This window comes from Antrostomus carolinensis, unplaced genomic scaffold (genome assembly GCF_000700745.2).
Source record: "Antrostomus carolinensis isolate BGI_N321 unplaced genomic scaffold, ASM70074v2 scaffold15377, whole genome shotgun sequence".
Lineage (NCBI taxonomy): Eukaryota > Metazoa > Chordata > Aves > Caprimulgiformes > Caprimulgidae > Antrostomus > Antrostomus carolinensis.
This window is the reverse complement of record NW_010325518.1, coordinates 79,478-102,658: the sequence shown is the minus strand read 5'-3', so window position 1 is coordinate 102,658 and position 23,181 is coordinate 79,478. Positions and strand designations below refer to the sequence as shown.

The window sequence follows — 23,181 nt, the reverse complement described above, 5'->3', positions numbered from 1 at the left end:
GGATCCGCTGCCCTTTCCTCAGCCCCTCCCTGCCTGCACAGAGGCTGCTGCCGTGCTGCCTTTGAGGCCTGGTGCTAACCTAGGATGCAGCTGAGGAGCCTTGTCTGTGCTGAGCCTTGTCTGTGCTAAGCGAGACTGCGGAAATAAACCTTTGCTGGGAAACCTCCAGGTCCTTGCACAGGCTCTGCTCAGCACTAGCAAGGCAGGAAGAAGGACTTTCCTGGATGCCCAGCTAAACTGGTGCATTCTGGGCTAAAGTACACAGCTGCAGTTGCCGTGGCCATGCCAAGCTTGCCAGACCAGCAATGCTGCCGCACGGCACCGTGCCTCACACTGGGTGATCCACAGGGGTGTTGGAGATGAAGCGTGATGGGCTGCCCAGCACACACTGCTCCAGCCACATCTGTAACTGGTGCTTTCTGCCTACCTGCCAAAACACTCCTGGCAGGAGCCAGGCCTGCCCCGTGGGTTGTGCGGAGAGAGAAAGGCAGCTGGCTGCTTCGCACAGACCAGGGAGCGTCTCCTGGCTCGGTGCAGACGCCATCGCTGTGAACAGCCGCTGTGCTAACGCCTGACCGCGCTTACCTCCCAGGCAGAGCAGCTCCATGCACCCTCCTTTCTGCACACGTGTGTCCCCATGTACATGCATGTCTAAGCTGCCTGCATGGCACCTCTGCAAGCCACCACTGACCCGGCCCGACAGACACTTGGCGATGCTGAGCAGTCCCTGCGCACTGGTACACACCTCTGCCTCCGAGTTCCTGGTGCTTGAGGATTTGGAAGGGAATTTATTGTGCTTTTTTGGGGGGGGCTGGCTGTTGTTTTCAGTTTGTTTGTATTTTTTTGCTGTTTTGTGCTTGTTAGTAATGTTTCTGCAGCTCCTGTTTCCCCGTCCCATCCCAGTCCTGTCCTTAGCGTTGTCTGAGTTTTCTTAGGGCGAGGTTGGCAAGTTAGTAGGTACCCAGAGGGTCAGGATCTTTGGGGAACACAAAGACAGACCTGAGCTGAGGGTTTCATATCAAAAAGAGTTAGGAACAACCTGGTGGTATCAGCCCAAGCTTAGGAATGATCTCAGCTGAAGGATGGAAGTGGGTTCAATCCAGCATGTGGGGACTGAATGCAGAGCAGTTCAGCAGCAGTTAGGTCCCTAAATCAGCTCTTTCTTAGTGGTGCTCTTGCAGGAGAGTCTGAAGGTTTTTGAGATCTTTGAGTGGCAGCTCAACAGCAGTTTACATTTATCTAGGCTCAGTGTTATATACTGGGTGCAAGCAGAAGCTCCCTTTGGGAGTGTTCAGGTTAACTTCTGGGTGCCCAAGTGGTGATGTGAGACCCAAGAGAAAGAGCTGCACTCCCTCAACGTGAAATGGATGCTGAGATAGAAGCAAATATAAAAGGTTGTGGTCATCCAGACGCTAAGAAGCAGTTGGAAATGCTGTTTCATATATTTCCTTTCCTGGGTATTTCTCCCTGTCCCCACAGGACAGCAGAGTCAGCTAAGGGCACTTCCAAGCTTCAGTTAATGTGGTCGATAGATGAGTGAGTCTGTCTTCCGTTGACCCTGCTGTTTTGGTCATGCTGTACCTCTGAATTTTTGATCTAAGAAGCTTGTAAAAGGTAGTTAAGACATGCAAACCTGCCATTAAAGCTCTGCAGATCTCAAAAGACTGCCCAGCTTTGTCCAGTCTAGCTTTAGAAAGATGCTGCCACCTTTTCTTTCTAACTTTATTTAACCAGAGTTTGTCTAGCTAGTTTATTCTGCTCTCTAGCTTGGAAAGCAGTAAAAGGTTTTAAAGGCTTTGGGAGAGTTGGTCGTCTGCCTCCCACAAAATTTTGCAAACAGTTGGATGAAAATGGACATGGATGGAAAATCAGAGCTTGAAGCGTGTTGGTGATGATGGAGAGATTGTGGTCCATTTTGCAGGGGAAGACTCCACAGGTGCTGCCTGAATTAAAGCCATTTGAATTCAATATCTTGTGGTTTAGAAGAGGGTCTATAGGCTCTTCTCCAGCCAGATGACCTGGGGTCCAGCAAGCAGAGAGTCTCTATTCTGTCCCCAGCAGCAAAACAGATAAGGGACGTGGGAATGGGAGTGTGCGTGAGCATCTGCAGCTCGGAGGGGGAAAAGCATCTTAGATATCCTGTCCTAGCCTGATCAGCACAAAAAATAACTTTCTTTTCCTCTTTAGATTTATGTTGGTTTTTGTTTTTTTATTAGCATGAAATTTTTAAAAAAGTGTATATTTTATTTATTTATTTTTTACTGTTTTCTGCAGATTCTGGTCTGAGCAGCCCTCTCAGTGACCCTGAGTTTGACTTTGAAAGTTAGTTCCTGTGTGTTTTTGTTCCTGTTGGTTTCATTTTTCTCTCTCCCCCTCCCCATTATTATTTTTTTCCTCTTCTGTCCCTTTCTTTTCCAATCCTGTTTCGTTCCTGTTATTTTTATTTTCTTCCCCCCCCAATTCTCTGTTATTCCTGCGGTGTTTGCCCATCTCATCCCTTTTCTGTGCCATCTGTTTGTCTGAACTGCGCTTCCAGTTTTACAGTCTGAAATAACAGGCCTTTTGCAAGACACCAGTGGTAGCAGCAGCAGGATAGAGCCCCTGGTAGCAGCGTGGGACACTGTCTGTCCTTCTGTGTCTCTTTTGCTGTCCCAGGAGAAGGGACCTTGGGTTTCAAAGCTTCTTTTTTTTCTCCCCGTTGTCGAAGATGTTTCATTTCTTGGCTTGGCTCAATGTCCCTTGTCCTTATTCACGGGCAGAAAGCGATCTGTTGTGCACTGGTGTGTGAGTGTTGTGTGTATTTGTGTGCCTGTGTTTTTTGTCTTCGTTGCTTCCTAACATGGGGAAAGACAAAACCGGAGCTGCAGCTGACGATCCCCTCTCTTTGGAGAGAGCTGCGCAGTCACCTTTTCATGTCAGAGGAGGAAAAGGGCCATTTCCCATCTGTGGCAGGTGTCTGTTCCTTGGCATCGACTTGTTCCAGGAGCACAAAGACCGGCGGCCTCTCCGCAGCCCTCCACACCCCTGGGTTTCATGCAAAGTGCCATCCAGCCACTGTGATTTTTCAGGGATAAATGGGCTCTGGCCCACGGAACAGATGTTAGGGTGACGTTTCTGACGAGTTGGCTGGTGCACAGAGAATCAAGTCTTTTGTGATAAGATTAGAGAGATTCAAGTGATTGAAATGTTAGATGAGACTGGCTCTAAAGGACTTCATCCCCATTAGAAGCCAAGATCCCAGCTTTGCTGGGTGGGTTTGGGGTTTGATTTTTTTTGTTATTTTTTTTCATGCTGGGCAGGGAAGTAGATGTGAGGTTTTAACTGATGAATGTGAAAAATCACAGATGCTGCTTGTGCTCGGAGGTGTGATGAGGGCTGGGACATTTTTCTGAATAGTTTAATCCAAATAATGGTCTCTTTGGTATTGAATACTCCTGTCAATACTGTCCCAGGCCACCTGCCACCTCCCCTCAACCCCCTTAGTGTAACAGAGGGGGTTTGTGTGGGTTTTTTCAGGCTGCACTGATCCTCAGCCCATGGCAGTGCTCCCTCCACTGCGGGAGGTCTCCCTGGGTGGCAGCCCTGCAGGTAGCCAGGAGGCCACTGAGCAGAGGAACCTGTGAGCCATTTCCCTTCTTGTCTAAAAAAAGAGTTATTGGGTTAAAGCAGACAAAAAAGAAGCTGCTGCAGCAGCACGACTGGTACCACTGGGAAGTACTGGTACTTGCTCCCAGTTCCTTTAACATCCATCTTCTCCTGGATCTTCTTGAGAACCTTGATGCACTTGGCATTTTGACCAGGAAAGTTTATCACTGCAGAGATTTCTGGTCGTCCTTTATTACAAAGAGCCCTAAAAATCAATCTGACAAGGAGATTTCTGTCTTTAACAGCAGCAAAACACACCAGGTTCCCATGTGCTCTCGGCCAAGGTCTGTGTGCAGTGAGTTGGTGAAGGCAGGATGTTCCTCAGCAAAGAGACAGAGCTGGTTTTCAGGAGCTGAGGATTTTTCCTGGAGTATTATGAAGGAAACTTGTAAAATACCTTCAAGGGCAATGTGACCTCTCGTTCCAGATTGGCACGCTGGGCCTTTCCCATGGAGCCCACTAGCTCAGAGGGAATGACACATATTGCTCCATGACTTCTACGCCAAAGAGAATCTGGGTTTTTTTCTTGCTTGCTCATTATTACTAGTTTTTCCCACTCTGTTTTTTTCCTTTTAACCTGTGTGTTCCTCACTGGGATTTCACTTACAGCACTCTGTTTCTAAGCACGCTTCAGCAAATAATCTAGTTCTTTGCAGCAGAGTCAGGTGGTGGCAGCTGGGCCGGGAGCTGCCCGGTTGCCTCCCAGTCCAGAGGGGGAAGAGGCCAGTGAGGGGGCGACCCACAGAGATCTGGAGATGGTTTATGGAGTTGGCAGAAGTTGTTCTGCGTAGGGTTTGGCTTTGCTCTAATGCTGCAGCTCAAGGTGTGTTTGCTGCCCTCTTCAGCCTTTACTTTCAGAGGCAGAAGGACAGACACTGAGAGGTGTTTATAACATTGACTTGGTTTGGTCTCTGATCTCTGGCATCTCAGCTTTCCTGTCCCACGCAGTCAGAGAGAGGACCAGTTCCTCTGAACGTCCCCAGTCTGCATCCCTGGCTGTGGTACTGGGGGGACAGCAGCCACCTTCCACTCCAGGGTGGGAAACAAAGGAGAAATCCTTCTCCAGGTGCAATGGGCTACAGGACAGCAAGAGACTAACTAGGAGCTTCTCCTCCATGAGCCAGGAGAGACTTTCTGCCCTGGTGCTCAGCAGGCATGACTGAAGCCAGCGCAGCCTCCAGAATACTTTGGGGTTATTTTTGTGAGCTTTTTCTGGTCTATTCCCTCCTTGCCTTCTATTTTCAGCCAGATTTCCTTGTGCTGAAAATAGCTGTCTAGTTAAGCTTAGGAGAAACCTGTTGGAGTGGTGGCTCAGATACCTGCTCTGTGGCAGACTCGTCCTGTTCCCAAGGCCTGGGAGAGGCAGCATCTCTCTAGAAGTCACTGTAAAACTGAGGATGTCATGCTTGCTTTGTCATCTCTGTGCTGAGTTTTCAGAGTATCTGACCATGCTGCTGCCACTGCCGCTGCTTTGTCACACACCAACACCCACGGGGCTCGAAATTCTCCCTGGCTTCCATCTCTTCTCCACTCCTGTCCTTCTCATTGGGGGCACTGCCCAGGGCTTCCCGCCATGCTGTTGTCCTTGCCTGTCCGCTGTCAGTCGTAGCGGGATCGGCTGGCAGACAGCATGGGAAGCCTTTGGAAAAACATAATCCAATGCAGATGAGCAAAGCACGGAGCGCTTTTCCACCTTGATGTGTAGCGTAGCTATTTGAGATGATAGGATGGGCAGGATCCCTGCTCTTTCCAGGGCTCCAGCTGCCTCTCTCGAAGCAGGATGTGCAAATCACACTTCAGACTGAAACCTGGGTCTGTCTTTGCTGCTCAGCCCCATTCGTGGTTGAGATGTGCCTTCAGTCTGATGCCGCGTGGCCCTCCCACTACCAGGACGTCCCAGAGAAGATCGAGTCTGTTTCCTGGCAGTTCTGCCTGCCTCAGTAGGAGCACAACTGAGTGTTGGTGAGAATTGCAAGGGCAGCAAGTAAACCAGGGTCATGAGGCATCGGTCTCCCCAGCAAATAGATTCCCATCCCTTAGAAACTGAGAGGAGGCAAGAGGATCTCTTGCCTCTCCATCACAAAAGGTAACGGCATCCCCAGCAGAAACCACGGCAGGGTCGGTACGGCCCCGCAGGGGGAGAAGGGAGGGTGAGGACAGAGCAGCACTGGCCGTCTGTGTGCTGTGCTGTAGAAGGAACATCATCCACCAGCCACGAGTGGGAAGAGGAGCCAGTGGTTGCCATGTCCATACCTGGTTGCACTCTTGGAACGGTGAAGGTTATCCCACTGCATCCATGAGCTCACCAGGAAGCTTACAGAGCCCATGTTGTGCAAAGGACAGTTCCTGAAAAGCCTCCCCTGCTTCCCCCCATCTGCATTCCTTTCCCCTGCCCCACATCACCATGGTTGGCTGGATCCCTGCCCCTTCCCTTCTTTTCTGTTGGAGTTTGTTTCTGATCATTGCGGGTGCTGGAACATTTGCTGCGTAGGTTCCTCTGGCAGCGTTTGCTCATTTTGAGTCCACTATTGGAATCGCTAACACGCATCTGCTCTTCGGATTTTCCTTTTTGTTTTGCTCTGATTTACACATTGAAAATGGGGCCATCACGGGAACACTCTCATTTTACTGTTTTGGGTTTTTTTTATTTCCTTGATTTTTATTTTTTATTTCCAAGGACACAATTTCGAGCCCTGAATTCTTCTCTTCTAACCTCCCTACTTTCATTGCAGATCTTACATTGTAATTTTGTTTCTTTCCTTGTTTCTTCTTTCTTATAAAACGTGCAACAGATGTAAATTTTAGTTATTATTAAATGAGATTCTTTTCCTGCTGTCTTGTCTTTTAGGTATGCTCAGCCACCCACCAATCCCCGTTTCCGAGCTGGCTGAACACACAGAGCATCTCAAAGCTAATGATAACCTGAAATTGTCCCAAGAGTATGAGGTATGAGCAAGAGTGAGTGCTGTGCATGGGTTTGCAGAGCCAGGGAATTAGGAAATTCAGACAGGCCCTCAGCCAAATACACATAGCTTCGTTTTAAGGATCTGATTAGTTGAAATAAATAAGATATTTATGTATTGAAAATGAAATGCTTGCTCACTGCTTTGCTAGGTTCAGTTCCAGATTATAGGAAGGAAAGAGGCTTGGTCCATGAACCATTTCTGTCCAAAGAGTGGGCATCTTGGACAGGGTCTGAGCTCCCGTCGTGAAGGGGGATGCATTTCTGGAAGATGACTGCCAAACAGATGGGATGGGGAGTTGTCCTTGAGAGTGCCTGTGTCTTGCTGCTGATCACGGAGAGGACCAAGCCAAGGACTGAGATTCACAGTTTCAGATAGCTGAAGTTAGGTGAGATAAACAGTGAGTCCTCCAGAGCTGATGAGATCAACAGCCATGGAGCTAAAGCTGAGAAAACAGGATGATTTGTGCCTTTCTTGTCTTGTCTGGGGGTTTTCTGCTCTTTTTTTCTCCTTCCTGATAATATTTGGTTACTCCTATAAGCTCCTGCAGGCACCCAGCTGTGGCTACAGGACTTGCATTTCAAATTACTACCCCAGACTATAAAATTCCCACATTGCTGGGCCAGTCCCAAGGCAGACTGAGGAGGGAAGGCAAAGAGATCACAACCCAGCCTGTTACCACTGCATCTACATAACACAACATCCTTGTCACCAGACAGAAAAGTGCTGTGTGCTTGTGCAAACCTGCTCCTGGCTGCTCTGCATCAGCACTGGTTAAATCCCGGCGCGAGTGCCCGGGGCCGCCGGGGCCGTCGGTGTGCAGGTTGCTTTCGTTGCAGATTGAACATATGACTGAATTTTTTTTGTTGCTGTTATTCAAAGACAGAAAATGCCCTCGTATTTTTAGACTAATAACTAGTCTAGGCTGCCCAGTTCTGTTTGCAGGCAGCGAGCGAGGGGATATTTTCTGAACAAAGGACTGGTTCTGGGGGTGCTTTCTCCCCAGTCTGGTTTGCAGACATCAGCATGTGTGATGCAGCTCCCTACTCACAGCTCCACGCCCACGGAGCAGGGTTGTGCGGTGGAGAAGGTGCATTTACTCTGCTGGGGTCTTTGCACCCCACATTGGGGTGCAGGGGGAGAGCAGCAGCCTGTTAATATGCTCAATCCAGATTTCAAAGGCTGATTTGCATAATGCAATATCCCAAGTGCCCTGGCTTCGTTCCAGCACAACCTCCTCTAGTGGGAGAGCCAGAGCTAAACAAACAGCGCTAATGAAATGAATGCGAGGCGAGATTAGAGGGATAGAGAGCAAACAGACACATTACAACAGTATAAATACCCATTAGTTAGAAATGCTCTGCAGCCAGAGTGCAGGAGGACGTGTGTGTGGGGTGGGTTTGGAGCTGAGCTGTGCCCGGGGAGCTGTGGGATCCACACGGCGGGTGCCTGGCAAGGGCTGACCCCTGTGAGCTTGAAGGGACATGTGTGCAGGACCCTGTCCCCACTGGCCAGGAGGAGCAGGGAGGGAGAGCGAGAAACACAACTCTGCACGCTCCTGCCAAGCCTCCAATTGAGGCAAACCCCTAGGGCTCTGCAGAATGATGAAGGAATTAAGCCCTTGTTTTATTTAATTCTCTGGCTGAGGATTTAGAGGTAAACGTAATTAACCTAATTTCCATATCTGGGACAGCTGGACTTTAGGAAAAAAAAAACAACCCACAAAACAATCACCAAACCTGGCATAAATCACCAGGACAGGCAAAGAGGATTTTTCTTTCCAGTGCATTTCATTGTTTATTGCTTCATCCCTTCTAGGAAAAAGCCACATTGATTCAGTTTCTTAGGGCCAGGGTCCTCACCCCTTCTCTGCCCAGAGTGATGCACTTGTCCCACCCTGCTGAGTGGGCAGGAGCTTGCCCCTGCCAGACCCCTGTGGTCCTTTCTCCCCATTTTTTACCTTGGGAGACCTTCAGCACTGAGTCTTTGTGGTCCCAAGTAGCTCTGTCTCTGCTCTTCATGGAGCAGCCTAGTCCCCTCCTGCTGCCCACGACAGCAAGGGTTTGCCCTGACGTTTCATCCTGATGTGGTGCTCAGAGAGATGGTTTAGTAATGGGCAGGTACGGTTGGACTCGATGATCTCGGAGGTCTTTTCCAACCAGGAGATTCTATGATGCATATCCCACTTGCACACATGGTTGTAAACCTTGTTCTGGCTTCAACATCTTCTTCTCCAGGTATTAGTACTCAGCAAGACAGTGGTATATTTATGCCCTGTTAATGGCTGTTTAGTTTAACCACGCATAGTTTCAGCCTCTTCATCATTTCATAAATACATCCTGATGTGATTGTTCCTGTTCTCTCCCAATTGCCGGCTGTTTGTCAGTGTCAGGCTGGAACTAACCCTGCTCAGCCTCAGCAGAAGTACAATCCAAGGCCTCGGTGTTGCAGCCTGAAATTGAGCTGATGCTTTTGCCACAGGGTTGCACTGCATCGTGCCAGAGAGGGGATTATCTCAGGTACCTCTCTGGGTTCTCTTGGGACCGTGAGAGGTGGGACTTGAGCACCCTGTGCCACCAGGCTGGGGCTTTCCCTCAGCCAAAGGTCAGTTCTTGAGGTGAATGTTGTGTTCCTCAGCTAGATCTTCAGAGCCATGATTTGTCCCACACAGAAGGAGATATTCAGAGCTTGATTTGCTGCTTTTCTCTTCTCTGACTCTCTTGTTTTCTCTCCCAATTCCTCCAGTCCATTGACCCTGGCCAGCAGTTCACCTGGGAGCACTCCAACCTCGAAGTGAACAAGCCCAAGAACCGTTATGCCAACGTGATCGCCTACGACCACTCGCGCGTCATCCTGCTGCCCATTGAAGGTACTGTGGCTTCTCTCCTCCTCCTACATGTCAATGCTGGGCTGGAGCTGCTGCAGGGGAACATATTGCACATGCTCTTCTCCCTTCCCTGTTACCCTCTATTTATATTCTTCTCTTAGCACCTCCCCGGGAGTTTAGCAAGCAGGAGATACCTCTGTAAACCACACATTTGTTAAATCTGGTGACTGACATATTCTCTGGAGCTGCAATCTCTTTATTTCAAGGGCTGGTTTATCAAGAAACTGTCTTCCCTCTCCTTGGAGATCCCTGCTCGATAAATTTCTGACTTAACGGGAAGAATTCAGACCACATAGTGCTTTAGAGAGAGCGGGAACAGGGCGGTGGGTGGCAATGGATGTCAAGTGTGCCGGTACGGCGGATGAATGAGAAGTAAGCACGGGGCTAATTGTACATATGTGAGTGTCAGCAGCGTAGCAAAGATGTGGCTGCTGAGTTGTACAGACGTAAAGATTACTTGATATGCAGCTCCTGCTGCAGTCCTGGCCCCTAAAAGGCTAAGAATGAGAAGGGGTTAGTGTGAGCCTGGTAGGTCAGCAATTGTTTCCTCAGCTGCTTATGTGAGTGATGGTGCAGTCAGAAAATTTACATTAAATTTCACAACTCATGGATCTTGACAGAGTTGCTCTGGCACACGCTAGGATAAGAGGGGCTTTTGGTGGAGAGGAGATGGAGTTTAACAGGGCACCTGCTTTGCTTGCTGCTGTCGAGACCATAGTCGAGTTTCATCATCTGGGGTTGTGTGTGGCTGTACGGATAAAGCATTTAAGGCTGGTCTTGCGTTGCCCAGAGCTGATCAGCTGAGCAGAGAGGATATGGGATGTCCTAATAACCCCCTGGTGAATACAAAGGTTAATGCAGAAGCCTTCGTGACAAGGGAATTGCTGGAATAGTCTCCCTCTGCGGAGGTAACTCTGAGGGACGTGAGGAAGCGGAAGAGCTGTTCTGGGGTAACAACAGATCATGGTGATTTGCCAAAAAGCTGCATAAATCTGGATTGGTCTTGTCTGCTGTTAGAGGGTTTTAAACATTTCTCATTGTGAAGATGACTGTTCTGGCTTGGTTTTCTTCTGAGATTAATATTGTATGAGTCAAGGAAAGCAAAGTCTTTTAAAAGTTGCCTTGTCATTCAAGGGAAAAGACAAGAACACAAGTGCAGGAATGAAGGACACTTTGGGCAGGTCTTGGCTCTCGGGAAAGCAGAAGCAGAGGGCTGGTTGCAGGCAGCAATCCTAACTCTGCCCAGGTGGCATCATCAAGGACTGATGGTGCAAATCTGATGGGCCAGGGTTTAATTTTCAAGCATCTGAGAGGTTCTGACATGTCTTGGCTGGTGTGTTCCTTCCTACTAGGCTGTATTTTATGCTGAGGGCTGGAAGATGAAAGGAATTGGAGGAATTAGTTGTTGCTTTCTCTTTGTTTTAAATCTGGAATTGTCAAGGCTGCAGACTGTCACTGGCTGCTTGGTCAGGAAGAAGTAGAGGCTTTAATTCTGTGACTTCTCTGTAACTGGGCCTGTCACACAGCAAAACATGGCAGGAGCTCATGGCCACCATTTTAAATTACAGAGTGGACCTGAGGGGGCTAGAGAGGAGATTAATTCCAGAAGCTCAGGCTTGATCACGTTCCTGCTGCTGCTGCTGCTGCACAGCCACCTTCCCTCCTGAAATTTCAGATTGGGAAGGAGTGGGGGCAGGGAACCCTCCAGAAATTTAATCAAAAGCCATTTCTACCAGCAGCTGAAATTACCAAGTACCCTTGAGGACTGGCAGGCAATTCAGCGTGGATTGCTCCTCGCCAACAGAAGCAGCAATGTCTATTGCTAGAGCGGGATGAGGACTAGCAACCCAATTTCATATTGGTGCTGCTCCCTACCCTTGGCTCCCCCTCGAGACACGAGTTAAGCGTTCTGTACGGAGTTAATCATGGGTTAGCAGAAACCTGCCAACCTTGCCAGCCGCTCTGCTGTCATTAGGAATGGGCCAAATTGCCAAACGGTGCAGCTCCTCCGTGCCAGTCTCAGAGGCTCTCGAAAGCTGAACCTGAACATCAGCACTTGCCAGTGTCCATTTTCACTTCAGAGCAGTTTTCTCCTGCCATGTCCCAATCACCCTCTTCCCTCTGGCAGTACCTCCTGCCACTCATATCGAACCCTCGAGCAAGGACACAGGCGAGCAGCTGGAACTCAATAGCCTGTAACTCTTGTGAATAGAACAACCACTCCTAAAAATGACAGCGGACAATTTAAAGCGAGTCAAAGCCTGTAATTTCAAAGCCTTTACTGGCTGAATCAAGCCTGGGTTTATTCCTGACTTTGTCCAGCTGTAGTTCACTGCCTGGGTTGGACTATGGACTGCACGGCACATCGACCAGCTGCAGTTGCTGCTGGGTGATCTGGGACAAGGGTTTGGTTTTGTCGTGTTTGAGACCAGTGACGCCCTAGGGCAGGACTTCTGCTGCTGCTGGCAATGCCATTGAGAAAACCACGGTTTCCAGGTTTGATATTCCATCTCTTTAATATCTTTTGCAAGAAGTAATTTGTCTCCCCACGATGCAAACTTCTGAGGCAGGACATTTAGCTGGGAAGAACTTGCAAAGAGTCTGTTACTCCCAGCTGTGATTCTAACCCACCAAATTATGAAGGTGTCATTGCAGGGGAATTATCTCTAACAATATTCCTGCAAAGATCTCCTCACGCTTCTGACTCTGCACAATCCACTAACTGGCTTTTGCTGATTTAATACAGGAATTGTGGGCAGCGATTACATCAACGCCAACTACATCGATGGCTATCGGAAGCAGAATGCCTACATCGCCACGCAGGGGCCTCTGCCAGAGACCTTTGGAGACTTTTGGAGGATGGTGTGGGAGCAGCGTTCAGCTACTATTGTTATGATGACTAAGCTGGAGGAGAAATCACGGGTAAGATGCATGAGAGGGATGACTAGTTAGTCATAATCCTGGGGGATTGGAGGGAAGGGTTGGGGAACAGCAAATCCCTTTGATCTGCAGCCCACACTTATGTCAGTGGGGGATTTGCCAGCACCCTGAAAGTTCAGTGATTCATTTTTTAAAAAAAAAAAAAAAACAACAACAAAAAAAAAAACAACAAAAAAACCCCCAAAAACCCAAACTGTTTGACCTGGAAAGCTGCAGCCTCCTCTGCAACTCCAAGAGAAGAGGACACTCAATCCTGTTGCATGCTTTGTAGGTCTGTCTCAGAGTTAATCATGTGGCAAGTTTCACATTCAGTTCTCTTGTTTAACAAGCCCCAGTGCATTCACTCTAATCTTCAGGATCATTCCAGTCTATTGTCCACATGATTGATGTGGTGCATCAAAGCCTGTGCTTAGTCAGTAGGAGCTTTTCAAGCCTGCTCTGTCCCTATCCTGGTGCTCTGAAAAGACATTTCTTGCACCTCCCCTCCTCTTTTTGACCTGACCAGCTTCACCTGTAACAGGACAGTGCTGGAATGAGCTTCCCCTGCAGCACAGGGTTTGTTCCAGGGATTTTCAGTGTCTCTTGTCTTCCAGATAAAGTGTGACCAGTACTGGCCAGGCCGAGGTACAGACACCTACGGGATGATTCAAGTGACGTTACTGGATACCATTGAATTGGCCACGTTCTGTGTTCGAACGTTCTCCCTTCACAAGGTGAGCTTTCTCCCACCCCTCTGTTTTTCCTGGAGAGGGGCTACAGCTCTCTCTCCATCCACAGCACAGGCAGGGTCTGGTGATGTGCTGGTACCTCTGTTACTCTTGGTGCTCTTTGTCTTTTCAGAATGGCTCCAGTGAGAAGCGGGAGGTCCGCCAGTTCCAGTTCACAGCGTGGCCTGACCACGGAGTACCCGAGTATCCCACCCCATTCCTGGCTTTTCTGAGACGGGTGAAAACCTGCAACCCCCCTGATGCTGGTCCCATCGTGGTGCACTGCAGGTACTGATTTCCTTCATCCAACTCTTGCACGGGGCCACCTCCAAGGGCTGCAGAAGTTCAGTAGGATGTTGATTTGCACCTGGGAGACGTGTACAGTCTCCTAGTGAGTGCCCAGCAGTAAAATGGATTCCCAGCCAACATCTGAGGAGGATACTTGGGTTTTTCATTGACTGGGGTTTTCCTTGAGCACAGAATTTCCAGAGATGATGAATGGTTTAGTTTCAAATCACCAGACCTTTCAAGTACCAAATCACTCAGACCTTGCTAGCAACAGGAAGCACCCTGTGCTGAACTGGTGTCTGGTTCTGTGTGTAGAGGTTGTTTCTTGTCACAGCAGGAAAGGAGGAAGATGGAGTGCGACTTAGGAAGCTGCTTGGTGTTGCTGCATCGGGTGTTTGGGAGGCAGAGCTGCCTCAGCTGTCAAAGGGAGAGCTGACAGTGATGGAAAGAGGAGGATTTTTGAGTGCTGCAGCTATTCTGCTAATGACAAACTGAAGGCCCCTATGGGCAGGTAGCATTCCCTAATTCAATTTACAACCCGACGAGGAACGCTCGCAGCCTCAACTCAGATAAACCCCTGTGTTCCTCAGGAGGGTGGGAAGGAGCCTGCAGGTTACTCAGCACTGAGGAAAGACATCTGAATTTTACAGGCTGATGAGGGAAGCTAATCCTGCCTCTCCTACACGATGCTGTTTAAACAGTCTTTGTAAGTGGGCAACTTATCACTAACCTTGCAGACGGCAATTATCGTGCACCTCTCAGAAAATGAATAAAGAGAGCTGTCAGCTCACAACGTGCAGGAACTGGCTCCCAGATCAGCTGCTAAATTCTTGCCAAAGCTCCAGTCACCTGCTTGGTTCAGGTGTTAGGCAGTCTAATTAAGAGAGATCAAGGGGGCTTTATGAAAAAAGGGACTGCACTGGAACAGTAAAAGGAAACCCTTTATTAGCAGCGGCGAATGCGCAGACCCGGAGAGCCCTGCTGATTCACAAATGCCGTTACACACAAGTTTGATGTTACCTCGATGCACAAAAACATTGAGGAAAAGAGGTGACGCATGTTGCTCATTACAGCATCAAGAGTTTCTCAGCCACTGAAAGATCTGAGTGATTAAATATGCTTTTTAAGCCCTTAGATGGTGCCAGCCTTTTGTTCAAGCCTAGAGCTCCCTACCTAGAATTGTCATAATCGTGTGTCTGCCAGGAGAGCTCCCGTCCTGGGGATGGTGGAGCTGACGAGGCAGGAGAAGCGAGGCAGGGCAGGACGGAGGGGTGACAAGCACGTCACCAGAGGCAACTCTTCATCTTCCAGCCTGTCCTCAGATGACACAAGACTAAACTCTGGTTTGGGCTTTTTTTGCTAAACTGAGGTGAACAAAGCAAAGCTCTGCAATGCTGCAAACTCTCTGGGGCCCGAGTCCTTCTGCGTATGGATCAGGACAGAAGGTGAGGGGACGTTTCCATCCCCTGGCTCTGACCCAGCAGCCTGTCCCTGCCGCTGTGGCAGCGCTGGCCCAGGTGAGGTTCAGATAAATGGCTTTTTAGGTCCCAGCACAGGCTTTACCAGCCCCAGTGCAGCATTGTGCTCACACATTGGAGTGACTTGGAGCAGCAGTGACACTGGTGTCACCACTGTCCTCTGCTGTACAACTGTCCAAACCCTCCAACACAGCCTGGGGGCCTTTAGGAATCACTTTCTTCACTGGCAGAATGGTCCATCGCTTCATTTCTTTTCCCTTTTCTTCCCAGTGCGGGCGTTGGACGGACTGGCTGCTTCATTGTGATCGATGCCATGCTCGAGAGGATCAAACATGAGAAGACAGTGGACATTTATGGGCACGTCACCCTCATGAGGTCACAGCGCAACTACATGGTACAGACAGAAGACCAGTACAGCTTTATACACGATGCCTTGCTTGAGGCTGTTGCTTGTGGCAACACGGAGGTCCCAGCCAGGAATCTCTACACATACATCCAGAAACTGGCACAGATTGAAGTCGGAGAGCACGTGACGGGCATGGAGCTGGAGTTCAAGGTAATGGTAGATGCTTGAATGGGGACAGGAGTCACTGGGGAAGGCTCTGTATTCCTCACGAGAGCTTTGCTCTGCTGGCACTCATGCGTAGCAGACAGGGAACCTCGATAAGACTGATGGGAACATTTTGGTTCCATGTTAGAAAAGTAATTACTTTTCTGACTTAAGCTACTGCAGTTCCCAGAGGAGACTTACCTGCCGCTGCGGGAGGCTTGTGTGGTCATTTCAAATCCAGATTGAATTTGTCCCTTCCTTAGATTGGGTTTTTAAACTCTTTTTTTTTTTTTTTCCCCTCTCTCAAAGTTTTACTTAAGGAAAAGTCTCAGCCTGTCCCCACTCCCTCCCCACAAAAAGAAAGGACATGGTGGAATGTGGAGGGCAAGTTAAATGGGCTGGCAAAGGGCTCAAGAAAAACAAAACAAACCAAAGCTGAACGAATGGTTGTGACTCTGCTTTTTCCTCTCAGCGACTCGCCAACTCCAAAGCCCACACCTCCAGGTTCATCAGTGCCAACCTCCCGTGCAACAAATTCAAGAATCGCCTTGTCAACATCATGCCATACGAGACCACGCGGGTCTGTCTCCAGCCCATCAGGGGAGTGGAGGGCTCAGACTACATCAATGCCAGCTTCATCGATGGCTACAGGTACACGGCCCCTTCCTGCCCTGCTGCTGCCAGCGGGGAGCTTTCTGTGTGAGTCTGAGGCTGCAGAAGTGCAGAGGGATGGACTAGGTCCTACCAGAGGTTGTCTGTTCTGTCCCATCACCAAGCCCTGTCCCATCACCAAGCCATACTGCATGCAGTGGGGCAATGCTGGAGGGAGATTCCCTCTTCCTGATGGCCAGCAACCCACACATGGAGTCACATACAGACTCTTCTGACTGATAAGCTTTATTCTCTGTGGTCTTAAAATTATTTATCCCCTAAAGCAAACCAAACCCTTCTCCAGCTGTAGGTCCTAGAGTGTCAGTGAGGGGGTGGATTTTGCCGTAGGGAGGTTTCTAAAAACAGATTAGCCTTTTTATTACTTCTGTGATTTGGGGACGTTGCGATTCTGACAGCTTCCCAGAGGCAATACACGCCACGTGCTCCAGCCCTAGGAGCTGCAGCCCTCCACGGCTGTGCCCAGAGCCTGGCCAGCTAAAGCTGAGGGAACAGAGCCACCCCCTGAGCACATCTCCTCACCTCCAGCTGCACGTCCTGGCCCTGGCTGTGGCACTGGGGTTCAGGCATCTCTGTCCCTGGCAGTTGAATTCTTGGTGCTACTTGGGCCCAGAAAATGTGGATTCTGGTTCCAAGAATCTGGTGTACAAGATGGTAGAGCTGCTTCTGGATAGGGCATCATGCTGGAGTAATCTGGATTTACCCCTTGGAAACTGTATGTAGAGAAAGCTTCACCCTGGGGTTGTTGTTTTCTTTGGCCATTAGCCCCAAAGACCCCACCAGTCCCTTCACACCACGTCCCGTTCTAGTTCTTCCCCAGCATTTCCATTTGTTCTCCTGCTCTCCAGCCTTTGTATGCATTTCCCAAAGCTTCTGCCCAAACAGTTCTCCACCCCCCTTGAGCCACCCCGTGTCTGGGCTCTGTTGCAGGCAGCAGAAGGCCTACATCGCTACTCAAGGGCCACTGGCAGAGACCACGGAGGATTTCTGGCGGATGCTGTGGGAGAACAACTCCACCATTGTCGTGATGTTGACGAAGCTTCGCGAGATGGGTCGGGTGAGTGTGTGCTAAGGATGAGCTTGGGGTGGGGGGGCAGCCAGCAGCACAAGGGCTAACGGACCTTCCTTCCTCCCCGCAGGAAAAGTGCCATCAGTACTGGCCCGCCGAGCGCTCTGCCCGGTACCAGTACTTTGTCGTAGATCCCATGGCTGAATACAACATGCCCCAGTACATCCTGCGAGAATTCAAGGTCACTGATGCCAGGGTAAGTGCTGCACCACGTGCCCTCTGTGCTTGCAGGGGTCAGAGCTGGGGCTGGGCTGGAGCAGTTCAAACCTGTGCAATAGGAAAGGTGCTGTACAGAAAAGAAGGGAGTGCAGTGTGTTTTGGCTCCCGTGAGCAGGAGTGAGGTGTAAACGCTTCCTTGTGCTAATCTAGATCATCGTCAGTGGAGAGCTGAGTTGTGAGGAGGAACAGAACACACAGACACAGATAGGTTGTACTTGAATATATTCTTCTTACAAATTGGAAGTGGTTTTGTAACCTCTGCTCGGTAATCACAGTAGAGAGTCACTTTGTTAGAGATGGACCCAGCTTTTTGCTTTACTTGCAGCTCATCTGAGATGAAAACAGAAAAAAGTATCTCCCCAAAGAGCTAATAAAAAAATAAATAACCAACAGCCTCACACAGGATACGCTGCACCCTACAGACAACATCCACTGCTCTGGCTTTAAGAGGAGCCACTGTTACTCAAAGTCAAAGGGACACTTTCACTCAAATAATCTCAGATTCAAAGTCAGGTTTCTCCACTGAAGGATTATTTTGATTCCTTCTGAAATTTGTTTAGCAAATGTAACCCTCACTCTCAGCAGAGTCTCCTACTTCTGAGGTTGCCAGTGTTACAGAACCTGATAATTCTATTTTCAAGATTGAGGAGGAGGATGCCTCATCAGTCCTGGTAGAACAAGATTTATCTTCCTGTCAGCTGTAATTCTGACACTGTGGCAACTCTTTTTCAAGATTGATAGAGAGGCCATAACCTCACCTTGAAAGTTCCTCTGCTGAAGACTCCATCTGTGCAGTCTTTGCAGTGGTCAGAGCTTTCAGCACACCTGCCAGGACTATAGATCTGTACTGACGAGCTGACTCTGGAAATGTCAACTGCAACATGAGGAGCTTCATCATTACAGAAATATAAAATATCTCTATTTCCACTTGATTATAACACAAAGTTGGTTCAACTTTTTTGTGCCCCTTAATGAACTAGCAACAAAATGGGATTTGCTTTTGTATTTAGCACCATAACTAGAGGATGTTTTAAATATCACTGTTTTCTCCCCCAGGATGGTCAGTCACGAACTGTTCGTCAGTTCCAGTTCACTGACTGGCCAGAACAAGGCGTGCCAAAATCAGGAGAAGGTTTTATCGATTTCATTGGACAGGTACATAAGACCAAGGAGCAGTTTGGCCAGGATGGCCCCATCTCTGTCCACTGCAGGTAGGCACGTGCGAGCGGAAACATCTGATTGTTGCATGGAAATATCTAATTCTGCAGCAGCATGTAAAAGAGCAGAGGGAATTAAAATCCTGCAGCCATCTCCCTCCCTTCCCACCCCATCCTTGCAGGCAGATTTCTTGGGGCTGTTTTGACACTGTTGCTTCTGCCCAGCAAACTCATCTCCCTTCAGACCCGGGTGCTGCCCACGAGGCCTTTGACCCTTGTTAGCCACGGGAGAGCTCTGAAACGCTGATACTCCGAAGGAGATGGGCAGCACAGTGTTAATCACTCTTTGACCTGTAGAATTACAGGTATTTTTATACCAACTCTGCAGCTCTGACACTGCTGGTTTGTGTTTGCTGACAGCAAGAATTGTACCTCCTGCCCCTGGACAGCCGAGGATAATGCATTCCTCAAGTTATTTCATTTTAAAAGCTTAATGTTAGAGATTAGTAATGTTTTCCACACTGAACCCTGTTTACCACTACCCAAAGCTTTTGGTTTTGTTTGTTGGGTTTTTTTTATTTCACTTTCTCAAACATTTGTTTGGGTCACACTCTGGCTCTTTTACTGTTTCCTACCTCTTGGAGGACTGACTGAGCCTGCCCAGTTCTAACCTATTCACAAGACACAACCACAGCGTAACCTCAGCCTTTACAGGAGCATTTGAACATTGTAACACACAGTTTATTTATTTTTTTCCTCCCATTCCTGCAGTGCTGGTGTGGGCAGGACTGGAGTGTTTATCACATTGAGTATCGTCCTGGAAAGAATGCGTTACGAGGGCGTTGTAGATATTTTCCAGACAGTAAAGATGCTGCGAACACAACGACCTGCGATGGTGCAAACAGAGGTAAGAGAGCAGGGGACCTGTCCTGTCACAGGGCAGGGGAGCAATCCCCTGGCTTTTTGCCTTTCTAACCACCAGCAAAACCTTACCTGAAGGTTAAGCAAGTCCAGGCTGCTCTGCTGGTTTTACTTAACTAATTAATTAAAATAGATATATATCTATCTCATTGTTATAAAGTCTCTTAAAGATTTCATCCCAGCCTCCCTCCCCATCTCATCCCCACCTCTGAGGTAAGGGGGACTCACCTGCCTCTAAACAGCCCACAGCTGCAGAGCCAGAGAGGGTAGTGGTGGGACAACTGGTATATCTGTGAGATGCACAAACAATGACAGGGAGGGATTTCCTTTGCCAGTAGTTTGCAGCTCTTTGAGAGTAAAAGAGCCTGTGGTGGTTCCTGGCAGCTGAAATACAGGGCAGGGCTCCTGAAGAGCCATTTCAAACCACTGAAGCTGGTTCTTTTTCCTGTTTGCAGGACGAATACCAGTTCTGTTACCAGGCAGCTCTGGAATATCTGGGAAGTTTTGATCACTATGCAACATAAAAAGCCATCCGTTGTGCAGACTCTACCAACCACTTAAGTCCTGGAAGGCCTCTTTTGACCCAGGAGGAGCGCTTGAACTTAACAAAACTGAATCAGAAGAAGTACCTTTTCATCTGGACAACGCATTGGGGAGCAGGGGGAAGGATTGCAAGGAACACCCCTTCAGGAACTCCATGTTGTAACCTGGAGCGTGAAGAGGCAGCTCAGGAGATTGCTGGAGGACTGCGTTAAGTGGTGAACTGCTCTTGTTACCTCAAGTGGTGTTCGCTGTGGAGGACGTATGGACATCATGAAACAGATCCAAAAGCTAAAACACACCTTGCGAAACGTGACTGCTGGAGAAGGGAAGGAAACCGACTTTGGTTACATCATTAGAGTTCAGTTTATTTACTAATATAGTTGGCAGTCTTTAAAGGAAGTCACTTGCAGAATTGGTGGTGTTCTGTAAAAGAAAAGGAACTAAATCTCAACACTTTTAGGCAAACTTAGGGTCAGGAGTTCTTCTAGCTGGAGTCTTAATAACCTCAGTACCAACACGGGGATGATCTGGGCTTACAGGCACCTTGCAAACAGCATTCACAGAATGCCCCTGCCACGAGAGAGGTTTTATAGCTCACCTTTTGAATACTTGGAACATTCCTCATTTCTTCTAATTCCAAAATTTATTTTTTAGGATATTTAAAAAATTATAGAGAGAGAGAGATATAAAACCCCACCCTGGCTGTGTGGTGTGCCCCCCCCCTTGCACACCAGTGGGACAGGTAGAGGTGGCAGCTCCCCTGAGCTGGGGCTGGCGTCCCTGACTGCTGGTTCCGTTCCCAGTCTCAGCACGTCCAGCTGCCACAAAGGCATTGATCTGAGCAGAGGTGGGACAGCCTGGAGAAGGCAGGCAGCCCCCTTCCCCTTCTCTTTGCACATTCACACAACCCCACGTCTGCTGCAGGCAGCTGGGCCACCCCCCCCAGGCCAGTTCCTGCCGCAGAAGGCCAGGAGCATCTCTCTGAGAGGAGCCCGACAAGTGCCCTGATGAAATTTATTTCCAATAGCCAACCCCTTCTTGCTGCCAGCCCCTCACCTCTGGCCACAGCAGCTCCCCGGCAGCGGGATGCAGAGAGACTCAGGACTGTCCTGGTACCACGTCACACCGAGCCCACGGGCACAGCTCCGAACACGCCCTAGCTGTAAAAATAACTGGGAAAGATCGAGTGAGAGACATTCGATGGCATCTACTGTGAGTGGCTTTCTTTAAAGTATCGATGTAACTGTAACAAGTGACATTACATTTTTTTTTTTTTAAATAGTGTATTTTTTCCTTTTTTTTTTAAAAAAAAAGACAAAGAATATCAGTCAATGAATTTAAAAGAAAAATTTGCTTATTTGTTCATATTATGTTCAAAGACAGTCTATTTTTTCACTGTAGAAATGTTACGTGTAATGGCTGTGATATATAAAAATGCAGTGCAAATTGCTACTTCTACATATTGCTTTTCTACCATTTAAAAGGTTTAACTTGCTCATGTAAGAACAAAATGTCCTTTCTGGATTATTTTTTTTTGGGGAGGGTGGGGGGGGGGGGGGTCTGTTTTCAATCACAGACATATCATGTGTCTCTGGAACGGTGTGAGATGAGCAGGCAGCCCTAGACACCCTGGCAGTGCCAACCCACTCCCCTTCAGCTCTGGCCCTGTTGCCCAGTTTTACCAGTGCCAGGGGTGAACTGGGAGATTAAACAATACCAGTGTCTTATGATGACTAAAGAGAGAAAGACAGGGATTGGGGAGCTGTGGCACACATCAGCACACACACACACAGGGGGGTTGTAACAGCAGAGGTGGGTTGTAGGTAACAGCCCAAGACTGTCTGTGCGCTGGGTTGTAGATATAAATGCTCTTGCAAGTGTACCTGAGGAGGAGTTTTCTTGCAGAAGTGCACTGAGGACAGCATGGCTTGGAAAAGATGCACTGCCCTGAACACTGCTTGCCTGGGACTTTTCCTTTTTTTTACATTTTATTTTAATTTTTTTTAATTTTTCTAGAAGGGGTAATCAATCATGGCCATCAAGTGCTACCCAGAAACCCCACAACAATCTAGTTCCTGTCTTTAACTGAAAAAAAAACAGAAAAAAAGGGAAAAAAAAAAAAAAAAAGAACCGAACGAAAGGCTTCTTCGAGATTTTACTTCTTATTTGTGTGAAAGTTGCCCAAATTTCTAAGTATGTTGCAGCAAAATCTTACTGGACAAGTTGGGGGGAGGGAGAGGGGGGGGAAGGTTTTTTTCTTTGTATGAGAGCAAAGTGCTGTTGCTTTCACACTGTTATTTCAAACTGAAACAGTAAGTGGTTTTCATACCACTGTGTATGTAGATATATTGACTTTGTATTAAAGGAAGATTGTCTGAAAGGCCTGGCTGCAAACCTCTTTGTTGGCTACGAACGGAGCAGTTGCTCTGCGTAACGCGGCGACTGCAGAACCCAGCGCTGGCGCCCACGGCCAGGGACCAGGTTGTTCTCCCTCTGCTGCGCTTATGCTCCTTCTAAAAATAGGTCTTTACACACCAAACGTGGTTGCAAAGAAAAGAGCTCATTTGAAGAGTTTTTGGCCAAATCCCTGCAGTGACACAGGGTGAGGTTGCTGCTCGTTTGGGTCTGGCAGTGTGGCCTTTGGCACCAGCATCCCCAGGACCGTGGCTCAAGTGAGAAGCCGTGTGTGTGGGGGTTACACCAACCTTCAGTGACTCCGTTTCTGCCGACATCTCTGCGTTTCCCACAAGTTGGACAGTGGCTTCAGAAGGAGCAGATCCCATCCCCTTCCCTGCTCAGTCTGGAGTCCAGGTGGGAAGAGGTTGCCAATGCCCCTGAGCTAGTCCTGGCGACGGAGGACGGCTCCGAGTCTGCAGTAAACAACCTCAGTGAAGACAGACACTTACCCAAAGCAGAAGGCAGCGAAGCCAAAGAGCCCGTCGGAAGCTCCTGGCAGATGGAGATCTCCCTCGTTACGCTGCCGGAGTTCCCACGTCTGCGTTGAGGAGAATAACCCAGGAGGAGAAAGCAGCTCCACAGCTCCTCTGCTGCCCAGCAAAGCCTGGCGCTGCCATAACCTACAACACAATGGGGTGGCAATGCTGAAAGCACAGAACCTGAGCTGCCTTCTCAGTGCCAACATAAG

At 48.7% G+C, this 23,181-nt stretch overlaps 1 protein-coding gene across 1 annotated transcript in view; it reads left to right on the top strand.

The window, feature by feature from the left end:
• Positions 1–20,318, top strand: part of LOC104527513 (protein tyrosine phosphatase receptor type S) — a 98,646-nt gene extending 78,328 nt beyond the window's left edge. The window contains 13 exon segments of the mRNA XM_029085785.1: positions 2,275–2,322; positions 6,494–6,591; positions 9,354–9,477; positions 12,242–12,417; positions 13,029–13,148; positions 13,276–13,430; positions 15,179–15,464; positions 15,931–16,109; positions 17,058–17,184; positions 17,267–17,392; positions 18,472–18,626; positions 19,344–19,479; positions 19,949–20,318. Coding sequence (XP_028941618.1) covers positions 2,275–2,322; positions 6,494–6,591; positions 9,354–9,477; positions 12,242–12,417; positions 13,029–13,148; positions 13,276–13,430; positions 15,179–15,464; positions 15,931–16,109; positions 17,058–17,184; positions 17,267–17,392; positions 18,472–18,626; positions 19,344–19,479; positions 19,949–20,017 — 1,799 coding nt within the window. The 3' untranslated portion in view covers positions 20,018–20,318.
• Positions 20,319–23,181: the final 2,863 nt, after the last annotated feature.